The sequence below is a fragment of the Rhynchophorus ferrugineus genome, unplaced genomic scaffold (assembly GCF_030347505.1).
Source record: "Rhynchophorus ferrugineus isolate W39M unplaced genomic scaffold, kcgeb_rfMv2 rfM3, whole genome shotgun sequence".
Lineage (NCBI taxonomy): Eukaryota > Metazoa > Arthropoda > Insecta > Coleoptera > Curculionidae > Rhynchophorus > Rhynchophorus ferrugineus.
The window spans coordinates 68,487,129-68,500,863 of record NW_027472582.1 but is presented as its reverse complement, the minus strand read 5'-3'; the positions used below and the strand labels follow the sequence as shown (position 1 = coordinate 68,500,863).

General features: G+C 32.4%; 1 protein-coding gene across 4 annotated transcripts in view; it reads right to left on the bottom strand.

The window, feature by feature from the left end:
- Ten-a (Teneurin-a transmembrane protein) overlaps nucleotides 1–13,735 on the bottom strand; it is a 1,091,387-nt gene that overhangs the window by 628,389 nt on the left and 449,263 nt on the right. For all 4 annotated transcript variants that reach the window (XM_076399553.1, XM_076399555.1, XM_076399556.1 and 1 more), the window contains one exon: nucleotides 1,526–1,737. In XM_076399553.1, coding sequence (XP_076255668.1) covers nucleotides 1,526–1,724 — 199 coding nt within the window. In that variant the 5' untranslated portion in view covers nucleotides 1,725–1,737. The remainder of the gene's footprint in view (nucleotides 1–1,525; nucleotides 1,738–13,735) is intronic.

The window sequence follows — 13,735 nt, the reverse complement described above, 5'->3', positions numbered from 1 at the left end:
GGGAGAAAACATTTAATTTATTAAAGAACTAATGAATAACGCAAAGATAAAAAATTTATGACTGACGAATCTGATGAAGCAATACAGACATCATTTCAAAGTGTTGTTAATAATTTTCTAGGAAATCACAAACCGAAAACAAACCAAAGGAGCAATTAGAGCGACTACACCAAGTTATAACGATTATCGACAGCAGACACCATTGATTTTAGGATGAAGGATTGATTAACGCTCGTTCGAAAAGCTTTGAAAGAGGTCACAAGGAGTATAAAAGATTCAGCTCAACTTGGGTTCATTTCTGATTTATACCTTTAGCCGTTACCGCTTAAAAACGGTAAAACAACGAATAATTTTTTGAGTATTACCTACAATTTATCTTGTATACTTGTGTATAATTCGGATGCATTTTAACTAAGATTAAATGAGAAGGAAACACTCTCTTTGGGTTTAACACTAATGTTACAATTTAACAAACCGCAATTGGCAATATATTCGACCTCATCTTTCACCCGTATTGGCTGTTTTTTTGCACATGGTATAAACTTGCATTTTTCATTAAAGATACCGGGGGCTCTAAAGGTATAAATAGAGTATATATAATTTAAAAATGAACACAAATACAGTACTACAAACACAACCATAATGAAGTAGAGGTTCTGTCCAGACACATACCCAAGTGGTAATAGTCATTTTGTCAGTAACACTTAACTTAGCATAAGCTAGATTCTATGGAGAAAATCGATTTCTTGTAGAAATCCGAGGAGACTGCCTGTATTTTCTTCTGTTAAGGCATTTCTAAAATTTTGCAGCCCATACTTTTTTCCAATCTGGGTGAGCCGTGGACAGTCGTTCAGTATGTGGTAGACTGAAAGAGGCGCACGGTCACAAAACAGTGAGCAGGCGCGCTCGAAGTCATCAAGTGACCGTGGGAGAAACGACAGTGGCCCATTCTCAGTCGATTCAAAGCTACGGCATGATCACGAAGGGAATGAATGTGAAGAGAGGAGAAAAAATCAGCTTTAACCTCAAAGAGTGGAGAAGTCCACAAAACTTGGTCATAATAAGGTAAGGACAATATTCTCTTTTATAAAATCCACATAAAGATATGTTTATGAGGGGGGTAGTGAAGCTCCACAGAGAAAAATTGAGGTAGTGGACAAGGACGATAGAGCAACAAGACAATTCCAACCTTGGAAAGGAGACCGGCAATTATATGTAATGGACAAGTGGAGTAGTTAGGGATAAGAGGGTCCAGGACGGGTGGATGACTCAACTTGGAGACTTCTACTTCTATTAAATGTTAATAAAAATTCTTAAAACAATAAAATGTTTCAAAATCAAATTTGCCTTCTTTGCGAAATTATTTTACAAAGAAATTATAATATTTCATGAACTATAAAAGCATCACATCCTAAGACCCAAGAAATTTCCACTGATATCCTCCACGCAGGATATAACGGAAGATCGTCGTCTAGTTAAATTTAGAAATTATGGAACATCTCGACGTCAAATACCGCATTCCTACCTTTGAATTCTTTCTGAGCTTGCGCCAGCAACGATGCGAATATTTGACTGTCGACGGGTCTCGCGATTTCGTCGTCGCTTGAACTATAGTCCCGTTCGTTTCTCCATTCCAGACTACGTTGGCGTCTCATTCCAGCCAGCTCCTTGCTAGTAGATTTTCCTTTACGGTTCCACGAACCGCCACCCGTTGACTTGTTCATTGTTTTATGTCATCTGCAAAACCAAAGAAAATATTACAATATATTTCTAGTTATATATTGACATAATATGGTATATTCAATACATAAGAATAGCATATAAAAATACTACTTCTCTTGTACTGTTGTAAAATGTACGTGCTTTCTATTTCATGTTTTAATTTTAATATCGTTTTAGACATAAATAAAATTTGTAGCAATATTTTTAACTTTGTCCAATTGAGATCGGTAGACAGTCTCAATAATAGTTTTATTCGGTTTAGCACCTCCTCCATCAGCAAGATTTTATGGATATGAATCACTTCACTTCAACAACAAAGCATGTATCTCTCTTGGACTATCCCGCGATTTTTTCGGGTTATTATTGTAAATCCACATTTTATCGCCAGTGACAATTTGTGAACCATTTCGAAACGATGAAACAAGTTCAAAATGAAGTTTTCAATCAGTACGTGTTTTCGCCTACCTTTTGTATATTACCATCGTATGCGATCATCTGAAAGTAGTTTATTCATCAAATTGCAACCTATTTTAATCTAAGTATTTCTAGTTATTGTCTTCTAATTTTGTCGGTTCTCATTTATTTGTCATTACATCAAAATCTGTACTTTCAAATGCTGAAATCACAACAAAGAATTGGAATGTGACGGAGCACCATTAGATAAGGTTTTCTTTAAATATTTGATGGACTTTGGCAGCATATTTCATAAAATCAGACAACACAAGTAATGAAATCTGAAGATACAATTTCAAGCATCTTTATACGTTCATAAATCCAGTAATACTACATGGAAAACTGTTATTTTCTGTAGAGGTAAGTTAAAACCAAGGCAAGAGTTATACTGGTTAATATTTGTTAATATTGATACCACATAATTGTAATTTCTAGTTCAAAAATGGATAGTAACATTTTAAGATTATAGTTTTGTAGAAAAATAGAGTTGTCGTTTAAATTCATATATAACTATTAATAATATAACATTATTATATATATTACTTACATATCGCCAGTGACAATTTGTGAACAATTTTGCAACGATGATACGAGTTCAAAATGAAGTTTTCAATCAGTACGTGTTTTCGCCTACCTTTTGTATATTACCATCGTATGCGATCATCTGAAAGTAGTTTATTCATCAAATTGCAACCTATTTTAATCTAAGTATTTCTAGTTATTGTCTTCTAATTTTGTGGATTCTAATTTATTTGTCATTACATCAAAATCTGTACTTTCAAATGCTGAAATCACAACAAAGAATTGGAATGTGACGGAGCACCATTAGATAAGGTTTTCTTTAAATATTTGATGGACTTTGGCAGCATATTTCATAAAATCAGACAACACAAGTAATGAAATCTGAAGATACAATTTCAAGCATCTTTATACGTTCATAAATCCAGTAATACTACATGGAAAACTGTTATTTTCTGTAGAGGTAAGTTAAAACCAAGGCAAGAGTTATACTGGTTAATATTTGTTAATATTGATACCACATAATTGTAATTTCTAGTTCAAAAATGGATAGTAACATTTTAAGATTATAGTTTTGTAGAAAAATAGAGTTGTCGTTTAAATTCATATATAACTATTAATAATAGAACATTATATATATATTACTTACATATACGTAATATTTGTTTCTATTATTTGTAGTTTTACATATTATTTTGATTATTTTAATGATTTGATGTACTTATATTTTGACGCGAAAAGAAGGATAAACTTGAGTAGAGATCTTTTTGAAATTTCTCGACAAAATATACGCTTACTGAACTGTTAAGTTTAACCCAAAACCCCGAAAGTCCTTCCTTAAAACTACAACCCGTCAAATAGTTTAAGTCCGACGAGCTTGATAGCACGACGCCATCCAACCAATAAAGAACCCCTAACGATAATAGGAAGAGTTCAAAGCCAACAATAGTTTTACCATAACCGCGACGGCCAATGAAAGAAACCGTCTCGATGACGTAGTACTTTAGAGAGGCGAGACGTAATAAGAAATTCTCGACACTCCCCCACAATTATAGCCGGAGGTTATGGGGTCATACAGGAAAGCAATAATTGTGACTCTCGTGATAAAGAAACCGGCAAATTTCCGGAACGACAATTCTCCGGCAAAGACGCCCGGATGAAAACTTATTTGACTTCGGCTTTATTTTAGAAGCGAACCGGGAGGCAAGAGGAGAGAATAGACGGAAAATGTCGACGCTACGAATTATGGATTAATGTCGGAAGGTACGGGTTTTGGTTCCGTTCTCTTTCGGCTTTTGTAATATCATATTTTATCTTAACCGCTGATGTGGTTTTGTTGAACGTGTAATAACTCATTCTTGAAAATCATTTTCTGTGATTATTTCTGGAATGTCAAGACATTCATACAGAAGAATTGGCGGGATAGGATTTTAAAAGGACTGACTGTCAGTATAAACGATAATATTTGTACAGTTCTACACATAATCTTAAAAAACATGAAAGGAGTTGACACTTTATCATTATCATTGTCAATCCGTAGCTGGGTCTTAATAGGAGTATGTACTTTTCCCCAAATATATTGAAACATCACTACTGGTGCCGCAAGATTGACATTTTTCACTAAACCTCAAAAGATTTTGGACAATGTTAGTATTTTATTCTTAAAAACGATTTCTATAGTTCTTCCAATAAAACTGTTAATGCATGTTATTGCCAGATTAGTTTGTAAAAACTTAACTTTCATATCTAACTAAGGGTGGATAATTTCTTTTTATTTTGATTAACATTGCTCCAGTTAAAAGGATACAAAATGAAGTCCGATACGTTCCAACATGACATCGTCATCATATGTATGTATATATATATATATATATATATATATATATATATATATATATATATATATATATATATATATATATATACTAGCGACCCGCCCCGGCTTCGCACGGGTGCAATGCTGATACTAAATTAAATACACTACAGAAAAAATATGAACGTTGTATATAAAAACATAGCGGCCCGCTCCGACTTTGCACGGGCATAAAATATATATGCCTATGTCACTCAATGAAAACATGATTAAAATCGATCCAGTATTTTTGGTTCATTCATTACTGCCCTTGGCCTGCACGCATTAAATTTGGAGTAAAACAATTCCTCTTCCCCTATACTTACTATGTAGATTTCCTGCTATCTTTGGAATATCTAAATTCATACAATTTTTATTACATTACACATTTTTAAACGCAAATTTTAAATTTGTAATATCTCCGAAAATATTTGTTTAATTTACATGCTGTAAGGAACCATATTGATCTATATTAATTGCACACTGTATTTAAGGTACTTAATTCGATAAGGATTAATGCCGTATTGCTTAAAATAGCTTCGTAAATAAGCCATTTTCTCACGTAAAAAGTAAACAATAAAAATGGTTAATGTGGGTTATCCCTAGAAGATAAACATATACCATCGCGGACTTTTTTGTAGACCTTTTTATGGTGTACAATACTGTAGTACATTAATTTGATCTAACTCGTAGGGTTAGGCAGCGTTTTTGCTAATTGCTAAATAAGCCTAAAAAAATAGGTTAATTTACGACATCACGTTAGAAATCTCTAAAATTAGCAATGTTGCCTTAGTATATTATGCATGTATTATACATACAAGCCTTCCTCTTGAATCACTCTATCTATTGAAAAAAACCGCATCAAAATCCGTTGCGTAGTTTTAAAGATTTAAGCGCACATAGGGATATAGGGACAGAAAAGGCGACTTTGTTTTATACTATGTAGTGATATATATATATATATATATATATATATATATATATATATATATATATATATATATATATATATATATAGAATTTCGCGTGTTGATAAAATATTGCTTTTTGAAGGGTAAAATACAATTGAAGCAATAACTAGGCTTGATGCCAAGCTTTTGGATACTAGCCAGGAAAATCAACCATTAAGGATTGGTATGCTATATTTAGAAATAGATTAATAATATTTAGAATGAGATAGCAGACACTCTAAAGATATCAACTGAACGTGTACATCATATCATTCACGAATATTTGGGTATGAGAAAGCTATATGTAAAGTGGGTACCGCGCGAGCTCACTTGTGACCACAAACAACGACGAGTTGATGATTCGGAGCAGTGTTTGAAGATGATCAAGCCTAACAAACCGGAGATTTTACGTCGATATGTGACAATGGAGGAAACATGGCTCCATAATTTCACTCCGAAGTCCAATCGATAGTCATCCGATTGGCCTGCACACGATGAATCCGCTCCATAGCGTGGGAAAATGCAACAGTCAACTGGCAAGGTTATGATGTCTATATTTTGGGATGCCCATGGAATAATTTTTATTGACTACCTTGAAAAAGGAAGGACCATCAACAGCGACTGTTACACAGTGATATTGGACCGTTTGAAGGACGAAATCGTCGAAAGAACGGCCGCATTTGAAGAAAAAAAAGTGCTGCTTCACCAAGACGATGCACCGTGTCACTAGTCAGTCAAAACTATGGCAAAAATCCATGAATTGGGCTTCAAATTTCTTCTTCATCCACCGTATTCTCCAGATATGGCTCCCAGGGACTATTTCCTGTTATCTGATCTCAAAATAATGCTAGCTGGGAAGAAATTTTCGTCGAATGAAGAGGTGATCGACAAAACTGAGGACTATCTTAAAGCAAAGGACAAATTATACTACGAAAATGGTATCGAAAAGATGGAGGGTGGCTAGAATCAGTTTATCATCCTTGGGAAATTATGTTGAATAAAAAAAATCCAAAAATCCAATGTTTTCTATGTTAAGCCGGGGCCTTTTCAATTGACCTATTATGATGAATTACATTTATATTTGATTAATTATAGTTGGTTGGGGAAGTGGGGCGAGTAAAAAAAGATAACCATCTGCAGTTTATTTTTAATATCCTTTCTAATATTGTAAATGGACCAGCACTGAGCTTAATCCCGTTCCTGACTTCTTGACGCTAGTAATCATTTTTATTCATTTTTTTCCGTGTTTGCACCGTTTACAAACAAAATGCCATTTATCATCTCGGAGGAATTCGATAAAGGCGAACATTTCCCTCTTGCAAATTACTCTGGGGCATTGTTTCAGAGATTTTTCCCTTATAAATTACATTAAAGATGACTTGCAACATCTGAAAATTATATTCGCCAGTGATACCAATCTCATGAAAAACGCCCGCTCGCCTTCCCAGCCCCTAGACAATAATTCAACAACGACGAGTAAAATTTTAAAAAAGGTGTAGTCGTAAGGGACGGCCCGAACAAAGGACTATCGATTCGATGTTTCGCTATTTGAACTTTTTGCCGATTGCAGAATTGAAAGGGTTTATTTATGTTTCTGTTGAGTTCTCTCTTAGTTCGTTATTTTCTTCAGACGTTAACTGTGAAAAAGGATCTTGCAGTGATATAAAACAAACGGAAAATGCGGCATCAGGAAAAATCAGGCGGGCCCGGCGAGACGTTATATTCAAACAATTTTCTTCTTTTAATTTTATTAAACGCTAGTTGTTTTTTATAGCGAATTTTCTACTTTTCTGTATTATACATTCGAAGACCTTTAAAACTGCTTTTAGCATTTTCTATACCTTAAGTTTACAATATCTTAAATATCAATAATTCTCTGTTCTGACACATACATTAACATAAAATAATAGAAGTAATCTAGCCTGACACTTCACAACTACGGGTCCTTTTCTATATACGCCTTGTTGTTTACCAAAGTTGTGGTCAGAAGTCACTTTTAGGTAAAGAAATTTCCAATCTCTCTTGATTGATTAACTTTAACCCAATACATTTATTTGGATAACTCAAAGTAGTTATTAAATTTATATATGATTATTTTGCACCAATTTAAGTACTGAACGAAAGATTTAAGAAATTAATGAAAATGGTCGAGTTCGAAAAGCACACTCCCTTTGCATCAAAATACCCCGTGCATTCTACTTACAGTTAATCCTCTCTTAAAAGGTTTGCTTTCAGTAGCTATACATTTAGTAGAGTTAACTATCAAATAGTTGATCCAAAAATGATCTTTTTTCAACATTTGAATAATGTCAAATCGTATTACCATTTAAAAATATACTCGTTAAAGTAGCTTCAATTTTTAAGAGTCTAATTAGTTCAAAGAAATATTCATGTTTCGGATTTATGCTACTTAATCAAGGTTAGATTTTGGTTTTTATCGGATATACAATAACGTATCAAGTAAAAATATACATACCCCAACAAATATGCTAAAAAACTTAAATGCAATTTTTTGTTGACAATCTCTTATAACTAATTTTGTAGGTCGCCAAGCTGAGCTTAACTTCGGAGAAACAAGGCAGTATCTCGTGCATCATTTAGCAACTCTTCCTATATTAGGCATGTTAATAACCTCATAATAATTTTAACAGATATCATTTTAAAAATATAAGTTTTAAACCTTTCTTTGTGTAATAAAACACTTTTGAAGATACAATGTTACATATATTATAAGACGTATAATATAGTTTTGGATTCAAGAAGTTAATAAAATGAAAAGGTAGAAGTCAAATAGATCCTATCATCAGAGCCGAAATTAAACAAACATAAAAATACATGCACTAAAGCCAACCTCCAGCCCAATGACTCTATGGCATCGAGCCCAAGATAGATGGAATAGTAACCAAATAAACTAATAGATACTACCAGTTGGCTTGAGACAGATTAAACCTAACTAACCAGTCAGATTTTGAGTTTATTATCTCTATATGCTGATATCTATAATAATAAAATAACTTGCGATTAAACTTCTACAGGCATCTTAGGATTGTTCTACTGGTTCTATGGGGTTGTGAAATTGCTTATCAAGGCCATTTGTAGCTCGAGTCAGTTTTAGCTCGTCAGCTAAAGAAGACCTCCACTGCTTTTCAACATAGTGGTGGATGCAGTTATGTGGAAGGTTTTGTAATGCTACATTCATTTACATACATTTAAATTCATCCTGATGATCACTAATGATAGCGCAATATTCGCTGATACAGATACTGAGGCTTTTAGGATTATTTATGAGTAATTCGCACTGCAGAGCCATATAACTTGAAAATGAATAAATAAAAGACCACACTGTTGATAACTGAGGGATCCCATATGCCTATATTGTTTTTAATCTCAACGGAACCCAGTAAGAGCAAGTACAGAAGTTTAAGTACTTGGAATCAATAACACAGAAGGAGAATGTGGCAAAGCTGCAGGAACTTTTACTTCTCTAAGGTGGTGCATATGGAAGGAAATTTATATGGCAAATGCGATGCTTGAGGCAAATTCTATATGTTTCTCTCTGAGATCGTATTAGAAATATAGTTATTCGTTTAAGAATCGACAATAGAGCACAGTGGAAAAATACTTCGATATATATTTTTACAAAATATTCCATAAACCATGTTTTGTTTCATTTTTACGTAAATAAATATTTAATCACTATTTAATGAAAGTTGTAAATTATCAATAACATTTCGGATACGGTATTGTCTGAAATTAATTATTCATTTAATGGATTTTGTTTGATTCTAAAAGCTCACCCACCAGAATTACCCCTACAATATTACCCAGACCCGGCAAGAAGTTTTCCTAATTAAACATGATAAATCACCATCAAGATCTTAGACATTTTTCATCCTATACAAAGGTATTTGCAGACAAACTTGTACGTATCTTGAAAAAAAAGTTGGCGGCTCGCGGCTACGTCAGGGAACTCTTTTAAATTACCGAGATGTTACGGGAAACATTTCACTTCTTTCGTACGGCTAATTGGCAGAACGAGATTATACTGCATATTATGGAAATAACAAACTGGCTTAATTCGTCTGGCTTTTAAAAAGTTCCTTTGGCAAAAACAAAAAGACTTAATAATCCATGTAATCCGGATAATAAGGCTCGCAAAAAATATTCATTAGTGAAAAAAAACCCGGTCCCGTAGGTTGATCGCAAGAAGGGAATATCAAAAGGAAAGGTCAAATTACACGGGGCGATATTTTCTTGGGTTCTCGTCGATTATTCTGCCTTCCTTTAGCGGTATGTTAAAATAAAAGAAATGTCTTAAAATAAAACAGCATTCGATACTTTTTTATGTTACTGTGCTGTAACAATACTGTTATCATGCCAATTAAGAACAATCTTTAGTTTAGAAACAGAGCAAAATGTATAATTCTAATATGGACAAATTCAAATAAAATACTAGATTGTTCAATAAGTTTTTTCTTTAAATTTGTAACATATTACTACTAGTCAGTGTCGATTAACTACACTTTGTTTCTAGAGTGACTTGAAACTATGTACTTATTGATTAAAACCCATTTCCACTTATTTAGTTACTGCAAAACTTCACCAGATCGTACGGTTTGGCTCTCTTGAGTCTACGTCCTAAGTTGGTGTTGTCCAAAAGTTGCAACACTTTGGTGTTAACATAGAAATATTGTCTTTCCTCATGACTTGTTGCGAATCTCCTAATATCATTTATGCTAGTTGGAATACGGTCTCGCTCTAAGTGATTTTTCTTATAGTATCCGAGTGCAAACGAAATACTTCTAAGGACTTTATTCTAAATTCTGTATCTGAATTCCATAAGTTCATTTAGGTTTCAGAATGTTCTTGTAGAGTACCAACTTATTATGTACGTATAATTTAGATTTTTTCCCAAATAACCATTTTTTTTTATATTAATGCAAGTTTTTTTATAGCCTCTTGTTTACCAACTAAACTTTATGTAGAATGGATCTACTGCTTAACGTGAGCCCAGAATGGCAAATATTATCCCAGAAGAGACCTCATCTTACCGAGCCTGGTTACTGGCTTACTTATTACTTGACTAATATATATCGCATCAATTTTTCTCAATAATGCATTAAATGTTTAATAAACATTCTAAAAAATGTCTGACTTAATTAATTAATATTAAAACAGTTGTTTTTCAGATTTCCTTTTAGTTGTTACAATATTGGCACAAAATGGTAAATAAATTATATCAGGCTTATAGACTAGACACTAAATGTTTATTATCTATACAACTATTGCATAATTTAAAACGAATAATGGAATAGTTAGAGTAGTTATAAAGATTTTTAGATACATTTTTGGAATAGTCTTCAGTTTTCGAATTCTTTTTTATATATTCTATCGACAAAAAAGTCATATCATGTGAACATCTATCAGAAGATTTAAACTGACAAAGTAAAACACTGCACACACATGAAATATGAGTAATTAGATTCTCACAAGATGTCATTATATCAGACTTAAGCATCGCCGTAGCAAAAAAGAGAATTTTCATATTTTTTTTATGTAGGTTTTTTAAGTAGTTCCAATTTAAATTTATACGAAAAATTCACTTAACTCAGGGGTCAGCAATATTAGATAGTCATCTCAAATCCAATATTTCATATAACTATTTACCCCTTAATGATTAAATTTGATAATATACTCCACGAAAGTTTATATAATTTTGTTGAGCCAAAAACAATTTTCTAAAACACTTTCCTACTCTAATAATAATAAATATTTTCTCCATATATCCAGTCTATGTATGGAATATTTCGAATGGAGGGAGATAGAAAATATGAGTTAATATTTAGTTTCAGGAATAAAAAGTAAATCAAAAACAATACTAGAATAATACGTCAACCAGATTAATATTTCAGCCACCTGCTATTGTTTTTATCAGAAAGTTCTTGTTACCGTTACAGAAAATAGTCTTCAGTGAGTTTTCGATGTTAAATGCATAGTCCCAAAGCCAAAAAATGTAGTAACTAATGACCCTTCATACTTATATAATGCATATCAAATTTACTAATTGTACTAATTTGAGCAAAGATATTTAACTTTATCCAGAAACAAGTTTGCAGCTTCAGGTTCTAATTTTATACAAAAAGGGTATTCACGATAATTCCCACTTACTGACCAGAAAATTTCACATTGATTACGTCACTTTCTACTTCTTTGAACTTCGACGTCGATCCAGAAGGAATTTGAATATTAAAGTAAAGTTTGTTATCAATCCAGTCTAGAGATTTGAGCAATAGCAGCTGTTATTGGCTCCAAGTTTTCCAGAATTTATCAGGCTTAATATTGTTAATCCTTCTTAAAGAGCATACACCACTAGGATATCAGAATAATTACAGGAGTTATGAACCTACAAAAACAATGCAATTGGGAACTGTTTTAACTTTTAATTATCCCAGCGGTTATAATATATTGAAAAGAAAGTTAGGAATTAAATACTTGAATAAATTTAAATTACATAGAGTGATTAACCCTATAAACAAAATTATTTAGGAAATCCTATATTTTATACCAACATAATTGAACACTAATTTTATAGCTGAAAACAAAATTGTTTTACGGTCCGAAAACGTAGTAATTAAGTTCAATTAAATCAACTGTACGAATATTTATAATTAGAAGCGGAACAAATGCAAACTTTAGCAATTCTATTTTCGAGGTTTTAATTTTTTTTTTCGTTTCGCTTTACTTGACCCCCGAAGCTCCTATTAAAATTAAAACTTTTTCCCTGAATTTACGGAATATCTTGTTCCTTCGTTATCCTAATGAGTAATTCAAATGTTTCTTTAATTGTGACGGCAGGTTGACTGTTTTGTTCGGTAATTGCAGTTATTTATGGCTTCTTTGCTTTCTGGCTAAGTAATTGCGAAGCGAAGATCGTCAAATAATGAGACGAATTCTTTGGTTACAATATACAATAGCATCCTTAAAAATTATGATAGATATCAAAATAAAGTATCGAAAATTCAATAGGTTCAATACAATCAAAGGGATATGGAGATATCGTAGCGATTATAATATTTCATTATTAACCCAAATTGGAAAATCAGAGTATAAAAAAATATTAGCATCCAGATTTTGGAAGGATCTGACTGAAAGGTGCTGACTGGTGAAGTCTTGGTCTTATCGAAATTTCAAATAACGTCAAACGCCATAATCAAACAAAGTGTCAGCATGGAATTAAATATACTCATTGCTATATCGAATAATGGACTCCACCAACATGCTAAATTAAGTGTCAATAAGACTATAATGTAACTTAATCTTGATAGAGAGCTCTTCCTTAAAATAGTCCAAAATAATAAGACCTCCTGTTGATATAAATAATTTTAGCCGAGTTATTAGTCTGCAATTACAATATCACAACACTGATCAATATCATCCAACTACTATTTCTCTACATTTTTAATCTTATCCTCTAAGATCACAACAGATCCTGGTCAATAGGCTTGATATGTCAGGATATAACTGCAAGCTCTCTGAGTCCAAATTACTCTATTTATATTTAAATTAGGATAAATGCAAATAGCATATTTGTGTTAATATCTTAGACAGCTATAAAAAATAATAAATAAAATTTTGTTTTATGCCATGTTCATATTTTTTATATTATTTGAATAATATCTACAGTTTACTAGGTAAACACCGAACCTAAATTGCAGTCGTTGGATCAGGAATCAACACAAATAAATAGCTATGTAAAAATTAGTTTGCATACAGTTTACAATATACCGTTAATTTCATTTTTACTTTTTGACATGTGGGGTGATTGTTGTTGAAATACCAATATACCATGACGTCAGTTCTTCATTTTGATGTTACAATCATGTAATGCTTGCAGAAAAAATAATACTCATTAAAGAAACTAAGTAAGACCATTATACCTATCATTCACTACCACCATATTAACAAAATAAGGGCTACTTAAACATACAGACCAAAAAAAGTGTTGTTAATAAGTCAATTAAGAATATAATAAACCTCTACTGTGTCAACATATCTTGAAACCAGTGTGGACTGATGTTGTTCAACTCTGTACCAGATAAAGCACTAGAATTATTAAACAAACATTCCAACAAGCTGCTGCAAGGTATTGTTGATACTACATGTATATTATTAATGGCAATCCTCATAAAAATCTGAAGATAGAAATTGTTATATGTTATATAAAGGTCTATAACACATG